Here is a 19,669-nt window from a genome sequence, read left to right on the forward strand (position 1 = left end):
GGGAATTCGCCATTATGTTCAATTGCTGCTCAGCTCTGTTGTTGCATAATACTCGTGTTTGTCGCTCTGCAGCAGCAGACGTGAAGTCTGTGCAAGCGAAGCCAAATATCTGGGCTCATGCTTCTCATTTGGCCTTTCTAGTTTTTTGCATGCATCCTGGTTGTAGGCTTTGGTCACCTGCCAAGACTGCTCGTTGGGGACTCGAATCACCGAGTCTCCTGGTCCCTGTCTTTCTTGGAGCGTCTCTTTTCTAGCTCAAAGACCCACCTACGTGCTGAGAGCTTTCTCCAGACGTCTCCTTCTCTCCTCAGCTTGTTGTTTGAGCCGATTCAGCTAGCTAGTCCTTGCTCTTTTGCTTTTTTCACAAAGGAACCATCCTCTATCACATGCCAGGTTATCTCTAACACAATAGTCATTTTAAAGTTGCTACGACCTTAAATCCAGGACACATCAAATGGAAGACCTCAATCAAATAGGCAGTGTTGGAGTCTAGGCAATCTGAGAATCAATTCCGGTTAGGTGACGACGCGCTGAAGTCATGCACGACCATGGAACGAAAGGTTCATCGAGATTCAAAGGTTGCATCCCAGATCCATGGAGCGACCCATCATGTATACAGAATTAACCAGCAGATAGCTCAAATTTCGAAGGGCGATTCAGACGCTATGTGCCAAACATTGATCAAGACCCGTGCGGGGTGGATCCGTAAGGAAAAGGCGATGATCTTTTCCTCTTGTTCCGGAGAAATTCATGGATCTGATGTGTTTGGCAGCCTGAGATCTCGCTTCCGATTCTCAGATTCCCTTTCTTCGGAACTACTTCTTGAGCTTTGCTTGGCAATCTCTTGATATCTAACCCCCAGTGTTCATGAACCGGTGGTTGCGTGTACGTTTCTACTTATACACCAAGGGCCCGCAAGGAGGACCTTAACACAACACTACTTGAAATTTTAATAGGGTGTTCCGGTTGATAGATCATAGATCAGTTATGGTACACTTGAGGTCGGATTTTCAATATGCGCAAAATGATCAAATGATATTTCATTGATTTTTACACTCATGATCAAGTGGTTCCTTGACGTTTTGGGAATTAAACATTGCCAATTAATTGAAATTCGAGTTTTGAAATTTTTGTGCAAAATTTTAATGTAATCCTTTCGGCCAATTCTGATAAGAAATTATTGATGTGGAGGTATATCATGTAAGACAATCGTTGATAAATGAACCGTCACGTCAGCAGTTTTCGGCAAAAATTGATCGAAATGATTACATTAAGATTTCGGGCAAAGATAGATTATTAAATTGGTAATAATTGAAAAGTTCATAATTGAATTGACATTTATATGTATGATAATCAAATAAGACAACTTCTCCACGTTAAAGTCAAATTTAATATGCGACGCCATGTAGAAGCAAAATTTTTTAAGGTTATCATTGAGGTTGAGATCATCGTGATCCCAATCAATTGTATCAAAAGCACATCGCCATGTAGCCACTAATAAGGTTGTTTCTTTCACGACCCGACCAAGAAGATGGGGCTGTCCAAAGGCATTAAAAAAGCAAATCGGATAGGACTACGTGTGCGGATTTGCTGCCTTGGGCGGGCAAAAGTGGTCGATGTTTATCTTTTAATTCACGCTAATCACCCCCCCACTTGAAATAATCCCCACCATTGGCGGACGACTTTCGCTCGATCGGGACATCCCCGTGAGTGCATCCACCACTCACGTTGCGTTCTCTCGTGGTCCGGCTCCACCGGTGCGAACCCCGCCCTCGGCTCGACACGTAATGCGATCTCCGAACCCGAATTAGTGGTGCGGGTCACTTCAGTTAGGAGAGATATGCTCGAAACGTCAGATTTTGACGGTACCCGCTTACATACCTAACTTTCTACGAGAAATCATGAATTGGGTCAACTTAAAAAAAAAAGTGGAGCTTGGCAAGAAAATGCATTGCGCAATTCCAAGCGGATGACTAGGCATCTCTAGCGAGTCAGGACACGCGATTTTGCGAAAAATGTGGCTCGTGCTGCGCGAAGTGGGGTGGGGTAGGGCGCACGATTTTTGCTTCAGTGATCCGACGAAGGCTGTCCATTTGGTTGACAGGTGCTAGCCCAGACCCAAAAAAGTAAGCGATGTTGACTCCTCATGACGGTCGGCAAGCTCCTGTCGAAACGCGTGAAACACACACACAACTTACTGTCGATCCATCTATCGATCTCCATTATTGGCTTTTGCTGTTTGGGATGGGCATGCTCTGTTCAAGTTCAAGAGCTTGTCGGGGCTTATATAGTTTAGGCTTTTGCGCCTGCCGTCTTGAAAGTGCGTAGGGATGAGAAAGTTAGACGCTACTCCAATCTAGTTTTGTCGAATCTGCCTATCTAAGTCAGTATTTCCTCCTGAGGCATCTGTCTTTTATCTTCTGTTAGAGATATATTTAGGTACTTGTAGGAGATTTTATGTCATGCCTTCATTGGTCATGATTAATTGTAATAGTCTTTTGCTTCTTTGAACCGGCATATGCTTTTCATTTGATAAAGAATAGAATATTATATTTTTCTATCAAGTGATATCAGAGCCATCGTTTCTCAAGGAAACGCCCGTGGAGTCTGTTTTGTAACAACGTCATTGCATCAGTCGCATTGCTTGCTTAGATTTTTCCATCTGAGTCCGCAACTTCAATTGTTGCTTCGACACTCTTCTATTGCTTGTTTCGGAGAATGGAAGCCTCCAATAGACTCACCGCTCTAAGGCTCCGTTTGGTTTGACATTTGAAATGGACTTTGAGATTAAAGTCCCTTGGCCAAATACAAATGCGTTTGGTTCGTGTTTTTGTTCAACTTTGGAAAAATACAATTACATCTCCAAGGGACTCTAAAAAAGCCTTTAGTCAAAGCAAGTCTTGAGATACTTTGGGAAGTTGCATTTTATGAATGTAAATAGCCATGGTTATTGTTCATCTTCTCCGATGACCACCGCACGGAAAAGCTGATCAAGAGCTGACGACCGCCGACCAAGGGGTCGCACGCGTTGGCGACCGCCGCCTGAGGGTCGCCCAACCCCAACGACCGTCGCCGGACCTCAGGCGACACCCGGACCGCACATGACCTAGGCGATGGCTGAACCCAGACGGGCGACACCTGGGGTCGTGTGACGGCTGAACCGCCCAAGTGTTGCCCTCCAGGGTTCGGCCGTCACCTAGGGTCGCACAACCTCAAGCGGCAGTCGTGCGCCTAAGGTGGGCGACCTTAGGCGACGGCAGCCGGGGACCAAATCTGGCCATCCGACGACCACCGGAAGCTAGATCCAATCGATTGGTGGTAAATTTAAAAAAAAAAAAAAATACAAATTTTTTTTTTTTTAATTTAACAAAAGTCATTTACAAATGCAATTTTTACCAAACAGTATTTTGCCCAAAAACCTTTCTCAATACACTTTAGAATTACAATTTACAAAATACTATTTGTATTTTGGAAAACCCCATTCACCCAAAAAGTATTTGCATTTTTGAAAAGACATTCCTCAAAAATCGAATCAAACGGAATATAAGAAGAGCTAGATTTTGACATTTCTTCATGAAAGGATGCCGAACGCCTCCACACACGCCGCCAGTCTCGGAGCCGCCGAGCTTGCCGCTTTTATGTGTTGATTTGGACATCTTCCGCCACTAGTTACAAAAAACAAACACCACCACCAGACTTGCCACCACTAGCGAAGCTAGCTCGTATAGTTTTGTTGCCAACCACCTCTGTAGGTGTCCACACACTCTACTGAATACTCTGTTCGTGAGATCCATGTGCCACAATGGATTGTAATTGATATTTTGCTACTTTAAGGCTCCGTTCATTTCACGGAAAATATCATGTTTCGGAAAACATATTTTTCCAAAAGTCATTTTTTAGAAAACGACTCTATTTTCCGATGTTCGGCCGAAACCTAAACTTTGAATAGAAAATATTCTCCACCGTTCGTTAGCTAATTTAATTGTTTGGAAAAAATTATCAAAAATTAAATTTTAATATTTTTAATTGACCAAAAAATTAGTTTTATTTTTTATATATATATTTTAAAAAATGAATTTTTAATTATTTGTATTTTTTAAAAATCGAAATTTTTATTATTTTATTATTATTTCTTTCTTTTTCTTTTCCTTTCTCCGTCGCCGCATGCCTGATGATGGCCGGCTGCTCGGTGGCCTACCTGGCAGGCAGCCTGGTGGCCGACCAAGACCCGGTCGCCAGATCCGGCAAACTTGAGGCTCGACCGATCTCGTTCGAGCTCGCTAGAGTTTCGCCGGGCTCTAGTGAGTCGTGAGTTCGCCGGATCCGGCGAGGCCCAAGCTCCGCCCGGCTCATCGGATCCGGCGAAGCCCGAGCTCCGCCACGGGCTAGAGAGAGCTCGCCCCGAGGCTAGAGAGAGCTCCGCCTTGCCCGATCTAGCAAGGCTCGAGCTCGGCTTCGCCAAATCGAGCTAGGCGGGGGCAAGGCTTGAGCTGGCTTGTAGCTAGTTGCTGGCCGCTGCTGGTTGTCGACTACCGCCGTGGCCGGCGACTAGCTAAGGCCAAAGAAGAAGATGAAAAGGAAAGAAAGAAAAGAAAAAAAAAATTAAAAACTCAATTTAAAAAAAAAAAAAAAAAAGAAAAGAAAGCATAAAAATAAAACAAAAATGTATTGGTGAAAAGAAACAAGGTGGAAGAAGTTATGGAAAATGTTTTCCACTTTTGAAAGGCGGAAAATTTTTTCCTCACTTTTAAAAATTATTTTTTCCAATAATAGAAAATATTTTCCTTAATTAGTTTATTTTCCGTGAAATGAATCTTTGAAAAATCCGGAAAACGTTTTCCTGAAAATCATTTTCCACGAAACGAACGGACCCTAAATTGACATGTGCTCTTCGTTTAATAATCACCAAGATATTATATTTTTATATAATCACATTATCATTAGGTATGAGAGTTTCCAAGAAAACACCCATGGAGTCTACTTTGTAACAATGTCACCGCAACAGTCCTGTTGCTTTGGCTTCTCCGTCTCCGTCTGAGTCCGCAACTTCAGTTGTTGTTTGGAGACTCTTATGTTGCCCGTTTCAGAGAACAAACCACCGGTACACTCACCGTCATTAGAGGAGCCAGATTCTGAGATTTTGTCGCCAAAGGATGCCGAACACCTCCACCTGCGCTGCTACGTGTCAGACCTGCCGAGCTTGCCGCTTTTATGTGTTGATTTGGACATGTTCCACCACCTGTTTCAAAATATGAACGCTACCGCCGGACTCGCCGCCGCCAACGAAGGTAGCTCGTATGATTTCGTTGCCAACCACTCTGTCCAGGAGATCCATGCGCCATCTGTTCTCCATGCGCCAAACGCGCCGATCATGTGCTGGCATTATCAATGACGTCACCTCTACCGCATTAGCTCCGACCGTTGACCGTGATCGTTGACCGGTTCAACGTGCTTTTGGCCAGTTGGTAGTTCTTTCCGACCATTTTTAAGGCATTTTGTCATGCTGAATTCTTTCTTATTTTCTCCATATATGTTCTTGAGGTACCGGTTTATTCACATTTCTTATCCAGTCTGCTGAGTTTAGGCCAGTAAAGTGCATTTAATGGATAAATTTTATAAGTACCGGCAACGATGTGGCCATATGGCACTCAATTACTATCAACTACGATCTAAGCAATTTATCGAGTAGAACAATAACCTCAGCATCAAGGTTTACATAAATGTCCTTTTGCCATTGTTGCTACCATAAAGGCTTCTCTTGATGGATTATCTCTCATTCTCTCATCACATTTGGTCTCTTAAGCTTGCCTACTACAATCACACGACTTCAAATTCCAAATGGTTTTAGTCAAAATCATTCATTTCACAGTCCCCTATTATTTACATAGCTGATAATTTCCAAATGAGAGTCAGCCATACAGGAAACAATTCTACGTCCACATTAGCCTTACTTAATACCTTTATGATTCTCAAACTATCCTTCAATTTGATTTCATTAGTACAATTGTGTAAACATTGTTTCGATGTTCATTTCTCTTCACATAGTTGTCACATGTAGAATCCACATGCTGGATAGACCATTGGGGATTGGCCGGAGAGTGGAACACCTATTTTAATAAGCTTTTGTTGATACAACATTAGAGTTACTATTGTTGGGCTAGCCGCTAAAAGACATGAGAGTGCATCATTTTAGCAAAATAGTAATTCGTTGCAACAACCAAAGTATTATTCAAATAGCACATGATGACTTTTTGCACAAACACGCCAAGCATATTAAAATAGACTATCATTTTATTCCAAATCATGTTTATCGTGGCACTTTCCGACTTGTCTTTACTTCACCCGTTGAACGAACTGCTAATCTCTTCACCAAGACACATCACCTAGGCATTTGTGACTCTTCTCTAAACTCAAATTAACATCTTTCAAATTACCTTGAGCTTGAGAAGAGATCTCAAAGATATTTCAAGAGATTCTATATATTTTCGTTGATTGGCCCCGATTAATTGTATTTTAAATTTTTGCTGTTTTAAATAGTCATAATGTAAAACTTATAAATAGGCACATGTACTCCATGTTTGATAATGAAGTGAATATTACAGTTTCTTTTTGTCAGCACAATTCTCAACTTTCCCATACCAAATGCAATACTCCCATCTTACCATGTAATTAGTATCAAAATAAGCATGAGAGTGATCTTAAAAAAACATACAACCACGCTGCCCTGAATCCAACTCTTAAATGGAAGACAAGAAAAGTGTCAAAGAAGTCTTAAATCTAACATTTGTGTCAATTTAATTTTGAATTTTTAAAGGTATTAATTTAGTCCAAAACCTCTTGATCTAGTGTCATTTCAGTTCTTCCAACTAATTTTAATTGGATATTACTAACATAGATGCCGGTCAATTTATATGGCATGACTTATATTGACATAGACAATTTTTAATAATATTTTTATTTTTATTTTTGAATTTTTTTCCTTTTTTTTTTTTTTCCTTGGTTGCCTTCTTCCTCTAGCTGGCAAAGGCAAGGGGCCTCACACTAGGTCAGCGAGGTCGAGGCCTTCGACTTGGCGGCCTCCAACAAGGGCTGGATCTAAGAAGGCCAAGCCTTGCTAGCCTACCGCAAGCAAAATCTAGAAAAAATTAGTCAAATGATTGAATTGACATCAAATCAAAAAGTTTATGATTAAATTGGCATCGTTGAAAGACTTAAGATTAAATTAGCACCAATGCAATAAGTTTTAGATTTTTGTAGACACCAATGTAAGTGTGCTTATGCTTTCGGGTAAGGACTTTCATAATTGTATTGGCCGGTTCTCTTTTGGCGCTCTTTGCCACATTGTGTGGAAAAAAAAGGAATGATATGCTCTTCAGGGGGGTCCAGAGCTCTACATCCGGCATGAAGGAGCATCTTATGAAGGTAGTCCAAGACAAGGCTTGCACCTTCAAGAATGTAGAAGATTCTCCAAAGAATATGAGATTGCAACGATCCTGGGAGTTAGACCCTTCTATTTTTGTCTAGGGTTGGTGCTGAGGGCATTGCGTCTAGTCGTTGTTGATTTACTCCGCTTGTTATTTGTACGGCTTCCTTCCACTCTTTTGAGCCTGTTCATTAGAGTGTAAGTTTTTGAAGCTGGTTTTTTGTACTTTTTGACCTCCCCTTATAATATTTTACTTACCTTTTCACCCCAAAAAAAAAAAATTGTAAGTGTGCTTATTTTTTGGACATGTCTTTTGCTATATTGCGATTCACCATGAGCGGCAATAGTCAACATCAATATTACCTAAGGACGGAATAAAGACATATTTCTCACGCTTCTTAGTCGCGCTGTTTATATAACTGTCACATTTTTAAGGCAAAAATGTTCCATGCTTTTTACCGTACATTAATTGCCAGCTCTCTTGCAGAAAGATCAACAGTGCGTAATGGAAAAATGAAGACCGAACTCGATGGTCAATAAACTCTCGATCCTATTCAATCTCCTCGTATGAAATTACACGAAACGTTCGTCTCAAAAATGCTTTTTTTTTTCTCTTTTTTTCATAATCATTTACCACAATTCTCCATCTTTTTTTACACCCACAAAATTCTAAAATCACAGAAACGGGGACAAAATTCTAAAATCACAGAAACGGGGTCGCGGCTATGACTGCGAGTCCTTGTATGATTTGGTTCTCCTGCTGATCTCCTTCTCCAGCTCTTCAAGCCCTCCAACTTCCTCAAGTTCCTGCATGTTTGAATTCACTCCATCACCAAAAAAACTCAATACATAATCGGTCAACGGAATCAATAATGGGTCGGTCAAACAAAAAAAAAACCAATAATTGCCACGCGAACAAAAAAATACATGGAGACAGGGGCCCACCTTAGGCCCGAGGAACAGCCCATATGGGACTCCATTGAATTTGTCCGAGTGGTGGAGCTGGAAGACATCAGAAAAAACACGATGCTCAGAACGAGATCTCCGCCGTCGGATCACTCGAGGAAAAACGATAAACAAATCCCTAAAAACGGCTACGTGGAGCGCTCCGATTGGCGGAGCGCTGATATCCCACATGGTGTCTTACCGTGTGGGCTGCAGCGACCCTCCGGAAGTAGGGCACGTCGGCGATGGGGCCCACGGGGAATCTCCTGTGGACGAGACCATCGTGGACGAACATGTATGCCATCCCGAACACCGTGATCCCGAGGCCCTGATTTTCGGTCGATCCAAGTCAGCGGGTTCAGGACACGTCAGTGAGAAAAGCAGACGCGGTCGGCAGAAGAAAGCATTAAAAAAATCGCAGCTGACGACAGCGACAGTTGATTAAGCAATAATTAAACCCAGGAAGGAGGGATCAGAGGAGTGAGATTCCGGGACTTACGGCGCCGAAGCAGAGACCGGGGACGAGGCCCTTGTGGAAGAAGCCGTAGGAGAGGAGGGCGATGGCAGGGACGGCGTTGATGATGGCGAAAACGTCGTTGAGCTCGAACGGCCCGTCTCTCGGCCGATGGTGCGACTGCATTCAAATCGAATCACACCATCGAAACAAGGATCAGTTTCTTTCGGACAAGGAGAGAGAGAGACAGAGACGGAGCATATTCAGAAGAATTTCTCTATTTTGAAGTCTTCGAGTTTGATTGAAATTTATGAGGACAGACCTCGTGCATGTGCCAGAGAGAAGCATGCCAGAGAGCTCTGTGAGCCCATCTTGCCCAGAACTCCATGCCCACCTGAAAGTCAGAATGCGAGAAGCTCAATTCTCGATTTCCAGCGCTGAAAACGTATAAATCGAGAATCCCAACTTCTTCTTCTTTTGATTTCATCTTCATGGTTTATGAACCCAGAAGCAAAATTTCAATTCTTGTTTTCCAAAATTGAAGATGAAACTTACAGCAGCGCCCACGGAGAGAAAGAATGTACCGAACATCTCAGACATAGGCACCTGTCCTCCCTGCGAAATTTAAAGCGGGAAGAAAAGGCCATGCTTTTGCATTAGAATTGATTTCTCTGGAAAGGAAAAAAGGACCAGATTCGGGTTATTACCTCCATTTGCCACGCGAATCTGTAGTAAACGGCCATGACGGCCATGGACGTAATCCCGAAGCTGGACATCACGGCGGCGACGAGGTAAGTGAACCGCTCGGACCTCTTCCGCGCCAGCCTCTCGGTGGCGCGCGAGGCCGAGATCTGGTCGGGCCGCCCGGCGGCGGCGGCGGCGGCGGAGTCGCCGGGGCCGTCTTCTGGCGAGGCGGTTTCGGTTTCGGTTTCGGTTTCCACGGGGGAGGGGCCCTGCTTCAGGTCCTCCAGAACGAAGCATACCGTGAGCAGCGTCTTCCTTCTGGGAGCATGGAAGCCCGTGCAGTTCCTGGAGAGAGAGGGGGCGAAGGGACGGGAAGAGAGAGAGAAGCAGGTGGGCTGCGGGACGAGGAGGGCGGAGCTCCGGATGAATTTGATGGGCTTGGGGAACGCGGCGGCGGCGGCGGCGGCGGACAGGCCTGCCGCCATGGGAGGAGCCAGCACTCCGATCTTTGTGTGCGTTGAACTTAGACGGAGAGAGAGAGAGAAGGGGGGGGAGTACCAGTGGTGGACTCGACTCGGGAAGAGAGTGGGAATTGGAGTCGCCCTTAAATGCACCGAGACCACAATTCTTCCTGAGCAAACACCTTTTTGTATTTAAAAAATAATGCTTTCTGGACTATGAAGACATGGGACGGTAGACAAATGCCCCTCTCTCTATGTCCTGAATTACCGAAATGCCACCAATAGCGGGGTCTATTGGCCATTTTCTTTCGTTAGTAAAAACGATGACTACCACACATGCGACATGTGTTTGCATGCTTATATAAGAAAAAATAACATTCTCTCTCTTTCATTTTATTCATTGATTTCCATTCCTCTCATGACATCAAATTGTTAATTTATCAACGTGCACATTCCTAATGATTGGATAATTTAATCGTACAAATACGAAAAGAGGGGTAAAACATTTGCCTTTCCAAAAATAAAGATTAGGGCATCAAAATGACAAAATCGCAGGAGATGGAGAGAAATCGACGGATCAGAGGGAAAAAAGACAAAGGAGGAGAAGAAGGGGCTGGCAGGTTCGTGAATTCGGTACGAAGACGAGGGGCAAGTGGGCGTCGGGGGTCCGATTATGTGGACGGAGACAACGACACATGTCAGGCTCGGAGAGGAGAACGTGAGGCTGATCGGCAGCCCGAGGATTTCGTGTGGGATCGCGTTGTCCCTTTCGGATCCCTTCATTCCCATTCGTTAAAAAACAAGAACAAAAGCTATTTTTCTCCCTTTTCTATTTTATTTTAGATAAATCTTACTCTATTTCTGTAACAACTCTTACTTTCAGATTTTCACCTTACTTTTTCACAAACCATAATAATTGAAATTCACATTTGAAATTAAGTCATTTTCAACTCATTTTTTTTCTAAAGAGAAGTGGTTGGAGCCCCCCCTTTCCTAAGGAAAAATCTCAGTGGCTTATTTTTTCCAATTTGAAGTATCCAAATTTTGCTCGCTCCTGAATGCGGACACGTATCCCCACCCAACATCTCTAAGTGACCTTTTTGGCCGGGTCGGTGGTGTTGCCTACGCGGACGGGAGCGCCCCTTTTTGTGCTCGTTTTGGGCTCCACGACCATCTACTTTTTCAGCGTCCCTATCGATGCTCACAAACTAGGAGAGGAGTGGAGTGGGGTCGTTTCTCTGTCCTGGTCATCCCATCCAAGTCAAAACGACCCCGCGCTTTGGCCCAAGAAAGCTCGGCCCGCCCTACACCGGAGGACAATCGTTACGGCTCAAATTGTTTTGTCAACGAGTCTCACTCGATGTCTTGACTCTTTGAATGAGTTAATTAACAAAACGAGTCGGACCTACCGTATGGAATACCGACATGATTCTTCACTTTTCGATTTTGCTTGATTTAGTGATGAATTTTTTGATAATTTGCCAATTTGATCCTCTTGATTGATTTTGGCCAACAATTGGTGTCTTGTATAATATAGTTAGCATTAACATGAATAATTTCTCTAATTTTTTATTTTTTATTTTTTTTTTCTTCTTTTTTTTCCTCCTTAGTGAGAGTTGACCTTGCCTATCTCAGGCGAGGTTGCCCTTACCAACTCTCACTTGTGGCCAATTGGTGAAGAAAGAAGGAACAGAAAAGAAAAAAAAAGAATGGGAAAAATTTGAAAAAAATTATTATAAAATCAGAAAAGTATAAAAAAAAAAAAATCATCAACGTCAAATATCGACAGTATAGAACGGCTAGCATCTTTGTATGGTTCTACTCTTTCATCCGTTCTTTAATTGGGCCTCTGGAATCTGTCGGGCTAATCGGCCCATAATCCCACACGCTTCCGAGCAGGGCCGGGCCGGGTCACCCAAAATATCGCGGGAAAAAAGATTTCGATTCGCGTGGCTGGGGGTTGGGGTGGGGTCCCCCCGACAGAGGAAGATCCGCGCGCGCATGGAGAGAACATTCGAGACTGGCGTCAGTTGGGGCGAACGTTCTCGAATTCAAAAAGCCGGAAAGCCCGACCTCCTCAACGGACAAAAGAGGAAGGACGACGGCGATCCCCTCCGACGTCGTTTCCACGGCCCGCGGAGGGAAGAATCCAGAACCACGTCGGATTCTATAAATGCCTCTCGGCGTCGCCCTCCGCAGTCGCATAGGCAAGGCGATCGATAGCAATTCTCAACTCGCTCCGAGTCGACTCTCCCTGCATTCTCTCTGTGTCGTGCTTGAGTCGCGTGCGTCGGCGAAATGGCGGAAGCGGAGACGTTCGCGTTCCAGGCGGAGATAAACCAGCTCCTGAGCCTGATCATCAACACCTTCTACAGCAACAAGGAGATCTTCCTCCGCGAGCTCATCAGCAACTCCTCCGATGTACGTCTCCTCCACCTCGCTTTGAAGTACTAGCTTGCTTGCGTTGTTCAATGTCTGTCTTTGTTTGTTAGGTGTAGTAGATTTGTGTTTGCTTGAATTAGATGTTCGATGCCTGGTGAAGACTTTAAGAGCGTCATTGTTGAGAAATAATCGTGATCGAAATGCGATATTGTGATGCCGAAGGTGATGTATTGATTCTGATCTGTGATCGGTTTGTGTGTGCTTCAGGCGTTGGATAAGATTAGATACGAGAGCCTCACGGACAAGAGCAAGCTCGATGCGCAGCCCGAGCTGTTCATTAGGCTGGTGCCGGACAAGGCCAACAAGACCCTGGCGATCATTGACAGCGGCGTTGGCATGACTAAAGCAGGTAATGTAATTGGCTGACAGAGATTGATCGATTTTCTTGCTCGCGTCTTTTGGCTATGGCTATGTTCCTACGCGACAGCGGTAACTGTTACGCTGAGTTCATTTTAGTTCTGAGACTGTTGGTAGATATTAACGTCTGAGACGAACTGGACAGATCTTGTGAACAACTTGGGTACGATTGCGAGGTCGGGAACCAAAGAATTCATGGAGGCATTGCAGGCTGGAGCTGATGTGAGCATGATCGGTCAATTTGGTGTTGGTTTCTACTCTGCCTACTTGGTGGCTGAGAAAGTCATTGTGACTACTAAGCACAATGATGATGAGCAGTACATCTGGGAGTCCCAGGCCGGTGGTTCCTTCACCGTCACAAGAGATGTGAGTGGGGAGCAACTCGGCAGAGGGACCAAGATCACCCTCTTCCTTAAGGAGGACCAGGTGAGTTCATTTGCGATTGCTTTTATGAAATGGTAGAGAAAATTTGCCATGGTTTTGGATGATACATGGTGCTAACAGCGTGGCGTCTCTGTTTTCCTCAGCTGGAGTACCTGGAAGAAAGAAGGATTAAGGACCTTGTGAAGAAGCACTCCGAGTTCATTAGCTACCCCATCTATCTAAGGACTGAGAAGACTACTGAAAAAGAGATCAGTGATGATGAGGACGATGAGCCCAAGAAGGAAGAGGAAGGAGATGTTGAGGAGGTGGATGAGGAGGAGGAAGAAAAGAAGTCCAAGAAGAAGAAGAAGAAGATTAAGGAGGTTTCTCATGAGTGGCAGCTCATCAACAAACAGAAACCCATCTGGCTGCGAAAGCCAGATGAGATCACCAAGGAGGAGTATGCTTCCTTCTACAAGAGCTTGACCAATGATTGGGAAGACCATCTTGCCGTGAAGCACTTCTCTGTCGAGGGGCAGCTTGAATTCAAGGCTATTTTGTTCGTCCCAAAACGTGTTCCGTTCGACCTCTTCGATACTCGCAAGAAGATGAACAACATCAAGCTCTATGTTAGGAGGGTTTTCATTATGGACAACTGCGAGGAGCTCATTCCAGAGTATCTTGGATTCGTGAAAGGAGTTGTTGATTCTGATGACTTGCCCCTCAACATTTCTCGTGAGATGCTGCAACAGAACAAGATTCTGAAGGTCATCAGGAAAAATCTTGTCAAGAAGTGCATTGAGATGTTCAATGAGATTGCAGAGAACAAGGAGGACTACAACAAGTTCTATGAGGCCTTCGCGAAGAACTTGAAATTGGGTATCCATGAAGACAGCCAGAATAGAGCTAAACTTGCAGACCTCCTCCGCTACCACTCGACAAAGAGTGGGAACGAAATGACAAGTCTGAAGGATTATGTCTCGAGGATGAAGGAGGGTCAGAAGGATATCTACTATATCACTGGTGAAAGCAAGAAGGCTGTAGAGAACTCTCCGTTCTTGGAGCGGCTCAAGAAAAAGGGCTATGAGGTGCTTTTCATGGTGGACGCAATTGATGAGTATGCTGTAGGACAATTGAAGGAGTACGATGGAAAGAAGTTGGTCTCTGCAACCAAAGAGGGCCTGAAACTCGATGAAGAAAGCGAGGAAGAGAAGAAGAAAAGGGAGGAGAAAAAGAAGTCCTTTGAGAACCTGTGCAAGACGATGAAGGACATTTTGGGAGACAAAGTTGAAAAAGTGGTGGTATCGGACAGAATTGTGGACTCTCCCTGCTGTTTGGTGACTGGAGAATATGGATGGTCCGCAAATATGGAAAGGATTATGAAGGCTCAGGCTCTGAGGGACAACAGCATGAGCTCTTACATGTCAAGCAAGAAGACAATGGAGATCAACCCTGATAATGGCATCATGGAGGAGCTGAGAAAGAGAGCTGAGGCTGATAAGAATGACAAGTCCGTGAAGGACTTGGTGATGTTGCTGTTTGAAACTGCTCTTTTAACATCCGGGTTCAGTCTCGATGACCCCAACACTTTTGCAGCGAGGATTCACAGGATGCTGAAGCTGGGTCTGAGCATTGACGAGGATGAGACTGCTGGTGATGATGTTGACATGCCTGCCTTGGAAGAGGATGGTGCTGAGGAGAGCAAGATGGAGGAAGTGGACTAAGCTTCTGTGACATCGAAGTGAACTCTTTTTTGTACTAGTGTCATAGAAAGAAGAGGGTGTGTGATATGTTAATGGATATAATGGTTCTAAATTGTTACTTCTATTATTGTATCCATAAGGCTTATGATCTGAAAAGAGTCCGATGTTTTGTGCAGTGTTTGGTTTTGAACTTGCTTAAACATTCACTGCGATAGAATTTCAGGGTAACAACTCCTTAAGGCTTCATTGTTGCGTGAATTGGACTTGGAAATGTAAGAAACTCTCAAAGTTCGGTGCATGCAGAGTCCCTAAGGGCATGAGCCTGTTCGAACAGTGAGTGCGGAATGATGGACTCAAACATGGTGGAAGAAATACAGAGCACTGTTTTGAGGCGACAGCTTCTTGATCAATTATCTACCTACTCGTTCCTTGCATGTGCATGGCATTACCCACGAAAGGGTCTCTCTACTCCACATTGAGTAGGAAGTCACGGTTGTACTATTCTGCACGAAAGTCTGCGCAAGGAATGAAAGAAAAGTTTGCATAGTTCTGTCCATTGGCTTTAACCATGTTCGGATTGCCTCATATGTGATTGGCAATCTCTACTGGTTCTGTATATTCAGGACTGCCATCCCTGAGCGAGCAAAATATAGCATATGGGAAAAGGAAGTCCCGCATTTTGTTATAATACAGCGTTCTTCTAGTTGCTTTCTGCATACAAGAAAATCGGAGCTTTGCTTGTTTGCTTCACGCGCTGTGTTCCTTCCTTTCCGTGGATCAGCAATACAGGATGTAATTGGGAATCAACTCATGGGACGCTTGATTTCTTTAGTTTCTCGTATTTTTTTGAACCCTGCAACACAACCAGGAAAGAGGACATGCGTCAATGCCAAATCGTGGATGTATCGACTCCGACAGAGAAAAGAAAGATGATGCATGCCATTACTGTATTTGTCTATACTAAGATTGAAACCAGACTAGATAGTGAGTGAACTATGCAATAACTGGTTCATTTTGGAGCTATAAACAATGCTGCATCTTTATTTTTAGTATAAATCGAAATCTAGCGTTGACGAATTTAACTAACTTAGCAACTAGCAAGATCTTCGAGATATCTGGCAAAAGCACCAAACCGTTGTTGGAACTGAAAAGATTTAGCAAATTAAGATGTTTGAGACCTACTAATCATCAAATCTTTCGGGTAGTTGATGTTTGACATTTACCGGATCATATTCAAGGGAGGAGTCTTACCTGGGACGGTGAAGTGGGAACGAGGCCTGAATGTCTCGATGGAGTTTTTGGAATGGGATCTCCAGGGGAATTGCACAATGTTGGCCTTATGAAAGGCGACTGACTCCATGCAGCGATTGGCGAACGCAAAATAGGAGTATGATTGCATGAGGAAACCGGCGTAGGGTGATATGAGGAAATTGGAGACATGATTGGCGTCCGCCAGTTTATCTGGGATGCTGATGCTGCTCCGGGCGATCGAGATAATGATGTTCTTGAAGGTACCATGCAGATGCTAATTCTAAGACAGGGTGGTAGCGGACAAGATTAGCTAAAGGAGAAAAGAGCACGTATTAATGCAACTCTCAACTAACCAGCTTCTTACTTGTTATGAACATCGACATACTCATCTGTCTCGTCCAGTATTTCTTCCTGCATCAACAGATTAATAGTTAGGCATACACATGAACGCATCAGTAGACTTATCTTTCACACGTACTGATTTCTAAAGACATAAACATAAGAAGTGGCATCAAACGGATTGAACAAGCAAATTGACAATATGCCTGAAAAGTAGATCGGAAGTCTCTAATGATGCAAAGAGAAGCGCTATAAAATTTAGACAGGCTACTTTTACTTTCATATGGTGATAGACAATTGCATATGCTATTATCTATGTCAGATACCATTCGTCTAACCTAAACAAGATTACACCGGATCACTTACTTAATCCAAGAGGTCATCCCCAATTTATATGCTTATGCCGGTAGATGCAGAGAGAGAAGAATTTACAGACTTACAAGTGACAAGCACTATACTATTTGTCTGACCTGTAAAAGTTCCTCAATGACATCCTCCAATGTGATGATGCCGACGACTTCATCCTCTGTACTCGGGATAGATTCCCAATCTTCTTTTAAGATATTGGCCTCTCCTTGCTTCAGTTTTTTCGACTGGGGGTATGATTTTTTGTGCAGCTCAGTCATGCTCTTCTGATATGGGCTTTCCATTTCGTTATCTGTGGAGTACACAGCGGGCGAGTTACTTAACATGATAAGTTGCTCTTTCTGCCCGAATTGATGAGCAGAGCCTGCGAAAGGTTCGCAAAAAGTTCCTAGCTTCTGTCATCACCTTAAATCGATCAGAGAAGACAATTGCTCTTACCTCTTATGTTACCTTGTTGTTTTGAATCTGAATCCACATTTATAGTGATTGTGGTGGGTTTTGCATTTTCTCCAATGTCATTTAAGCCCTTTCTGCATTTTACAACCACAGCCATGTGGCTATGACCCTTTTGGAATTGGTTTAATATATCATATAGAGGCAAACAATCCTGAACCCTGTTAAAGATTATAAAAAATTCGTATGAAATATGCACTCTTCTGATTGTCCGGACACTTAAGCTGCTAAAAGACTATTTTGCAGAGGAAAATTTGGGAAAGAAACTCAGAATCATCAAAAACAAGTTTACCCAAAATCTAATGTACCTAGGAATTTTCCTAATGGTGACATCTTTGACAGGGGTTTCATCTTCTGGGTTGCACTTGATCAAGTTTTTCACCTGCATCCAGAAGAGAACGGCCATAATTACAGGATAAATGAACTGACACCCAAATCCTAGAGAGAGTTTGCCTTACCAAAATTAGGCCGATTATGTTTGTTGGGCTCCCCGAGTAAATGGGTACACGGCTATGCCCCTTCCTAATTATCAGCTCCAATGTTTTGCTAAAAAACCATACTTGAAATTATACTATAAGCAATGAAAGGATTCATATTAAACAAAATGCAGACATGAGTGGAGCTGTACTCGTCGAGTTTAGAGTTTATGTCGAGACAATATATGTCTGATATCGGCGTCATGGCATCTTTAGCAGTCTTCTGAGTCATATCCAAAGCTCCAGCAATGATGGTTGTTTCATCGTGCGTCAATTCTCCGCCTTTCCCAGCCTAGACAATTTACATGACAATATGATCGATTTTATATTTCTTTTCTTGAAGTTCTGATCCTGCCATTCCAAGTTCATTTGTTGTGAATCCAGAAGCATACAAGGGACTTACCTTATTCCCGTGCATATCAACAAACATTTTCAGCTCTGCCCGCCTTAGAAGTGCTGAGTGTCCTTTACCGAGCAAATAATCCAATGCCTAACATGAAATCCACAATGCCATTAGGACTACAATGCAGTTTCGTTTATCTTACCAGAACTCAAGTTTGTTGCTTGTTATCAGTTCGAGACTAGGATTCAGTGCACTACCTTACTGATCGGGTAAGCTAAAGGGAAAGTGGCTATTACAAGCAACCGGACAACAAAAGACAATTTCGCTCCAACACTTAGCCCATATCGAGAACAAACAGCTTGTGGAATAATCTGCCGTGGAAAGAAGAGAACACTAATTCAGAGTCACTCGTCATATACCTACAAAATAAGTCGCATCGAGTGAACCCTGAATCTCTTACCTCACCGAAAGCAAGTATGAGTGTGACCGAGATCACTATAGAGGCCCACGCTGGAAGGAGCGCATCGAGGAAGATCGGCAAAGCCTTAGGAAAAAAATCATTAAGAATCAGATATCAAATAGAGACAAACCATACACAGAAAACCAAACGATGGAACGTATTTATTTACCTCCATAGCTATGGAGTTGCATATGAGAAGTGTGCATAGGAGTAAATGCTGATTCTTAACCAAGGGAAGGATTTTTTCTGCAACCACAAGAGACCGATGAAGATTAATTACTTCAAAAGACAAATGCTAATTAAAGAGCGGAAAAGAACGGAAGATTAAAGTCCCACCCGCATTTTTCCTATCCTGAGGCCGACCGGCTTTTGCAAGAATCTCGAGATCGACCAAGCTAAGCGACATGAGTCCAAGAGTGAGGCCTGACATGAGGCCGGCGAAGCACACAAGAGAAATGCACACCACTAGATAGACCCAAAACATTGACTCGCAGCATGGCACATCATTAGCAGCCATGTTAGGTCTTACGGAGTGGAATGAAAAGCTTCTGAGAAGATGACCACTGTTGCCGATAAAAATGCAGTGAAAGTTGAGGGCTATTGATATTGCAGCTTTCGGTTTATATGTGATGTCGTTGTGGCTTCTGAGAAGAAACCTTGCGAGGATAATGACAAATGACACCGACTTTGGTGCGTCATTACGAAAAAATGCCCGGCACAAGCTGCCGAGAGCTTGATAAGCGAAACTGAAACACTAGCATCGCCTTTTTCTCCACGAACCAAAGCAAAATGAGAAAGAAGCTGTCATCATCATAATGACCCGCACCAGTCACAATAACATTAGAAAAAGAAAAGGTGAAATTTCAAGAAAGAAGATGGGGAAAGAATCAATGCTGAATCTCAGCACTTGTTCATCGATTATCAGCATTAAGGAGACGAATTGTTCCAGGGAAGGTGCAACAACTGAAACCGAGGCAGTACATATGTGGGAACACAATATGCATATCGTCAAACTAGGAATCTCTACTCTTCAACCGATGATTTTGCTTCCACGAGGAATTGACCCTCCAAAGAACCATGAAACTCTGCATGTCCCATCTCAGTAAAATACTCTGAATAATTCCGCCTAACTAATGCATCGCCAATCTG

The 19,669-nt window shown here is 43.5% G+C and overlaps 3 protein-coding genes across 3 annotated transcripts; 1 reads left to right on the forward strand and 2 right to left on the reverse strand.

The window, feature by feature from the left end:
- Window positions 1-7,951: 7,951 nt before the first annotated feature.
- On the reverse strand, window positions 7,952-10,067 carry LOC104426981 (beta-carotene hydroxylase 2, chloroplastic). The gene is made up of 7 exons (XM_018864747.2): window positions 9,530-10,067; window positions 9,378-9,437; window positions 9,145-9,216; window positions 8,868-9,002; window positions 8,571-8,696; window positions 8,369-8,425; window positions 7,952-8,230 (listed from the first exon to the last, which is right to left on the reverse strand). Exons 1-7 carry the CDS (start codon window positions 9,989-9,991, stop codon window positions 8,147-8,149), a joined length of 996 nt encoding a protein of 331 aa, XP_018720292.2. The 5' UTR covers window positions 9,992-10,067; the 3' UTR covers window positions 7,952-8,146.
- Window positions 10,068-12,038: 1,971 nt separating this feature from the next.
- LOC104424446 (heat shock protein 83) lies at window positions 12,039-15,066 on the forward strand. The gene is made up of 4 exons (XM_010036873.3): window positions 12,039-12,388; window positions 12,617-12,758; window positions 12,912-13,192; window positions 13,294-15,066. The coding sequence occupies exons 1-4, from the start codon at window positions 12,266-12,268 to the stop codon at window positions 14,851-14,853; spliced, it is 2,106 nt and encodes a 701-aa protein (XP_010035175.2). The 5' UTR covers window positions 12,039-12,265; the 3' UTR covers window positions 14,854-15,066.
- Window positions 15,067-15,467: 401 nt separating this feature from the next.
- LOC104424447 (DUF21 domain-containing protein At2g14520) lies at window positions 15,468-19,669 on the reverse strand. Its single transcript, XM_010036874.3, has 13 exons — window positions 18,857-19,669; window positions 18,690-18,766; window positions 18,521-18,604; window positions 18,318-18,431; window positions 18,121-18,207; window positions 17,870-18,009; window positions 17,700-17,787; window positions 17,550-17,623; window positions 17,227-17,402; window positions 16,893-17,080; window positions 16,448-16,494; window positions 16,084-16,363; window positions 15,468-15,685 (listed from the first exon to the last, which is right to left on the reverse strand). Exons 1-13 carry the CDS (start codon window positions 19,035-19,037, stop codon window positions 15,641-15,643), a joined length of 1,581 nt encoding a protein of 526 aa, XP_010035176.2. The 5' UTR covers window positions 19,038-19,669; the 3' UTR covers window positions 15,468-15,640.

This window comes from Eucalyptus grandis, chromosome 11 (assembly GCF_016545825.1).
Source record: "Eucalyptus grandis isolate ANBG69807.140 chromosome 11, ASM1654582v1, whole genome shotgun sequence".
Taxonomy (NCBI): Eukaryota; Viridiplantae; Streptophyta; class Magnoliopsida; order Myrtales; family Myrtaceae; genus Eucalyptus; species Eucalyptus grandis.

Bases quoted from the DNA above. Each gene is read 5' to 3' on its own strand.
- LOC104426981 (XM_018864747.2), bottom strand. From the start codon at position 9,991: ATGGCGGCAGGCCTGTCCGCCGCCGCCGCCGCCGCCGCGTTCCCCAAG. The intron at 9,003-9,144 runs GTCTGTCCTCAT...ATTTGAATGCAG, and splicing joins CTCTCTGGCACATGCACGAG to TCGCACCATCGGCCGAGAGA. The intron at 8,697-8,867 runs GTAAGTCCCGGA...ACCGAAAATCAG, and splicing joins CCGGTCTCTGCTTCGGCGCC to GGCCTCGGGATCACGGTGTT.
- LOC104424447 (XM_010036874.3), bottom strand. From the start codon at position 19,037: ATGGCTGCTAATGATGTGCCATGCTGCGAGTCAATGTTTTGGGTCTAT. The intron at 18,605-18,689 runs GTAAATAAATAC...TTTTTTCCTAAG, and splicing joins GCAACTCCATAGCTATGGAG to GCTTTGCCGATCTTCCTCGA. The intron at 17,788-17,869 runs GTACAGCTCCAC...ATGGTTTTTTAG, and splicing joins ATAAACTCTAAACTCGACGA to CAAAACATTGGAGCTGATAA.
- LOC104424446 (XM_010036873.3), top strand. From the start codon at position 12,266: ATGGCGGAAGCGGAGACGTTCGCGTTCCAGGCGGAGATAAACCAGCTC. The intron at 12,389-12,616 runs GTACGTCTCCTC...TGTGTGCTTCAG, and splicing joins TCATCAGCAACTCCTCCGAT to GCGTTGGATAAGATTAGATA. The intron at 13,193-13,293 runs GTGAGTTCATTT...TGTTTTCCTCAG, and splicing joins TCTTCCTTAAGGAGGACCAG to CTGGAGTACCTGGAAGAAAG.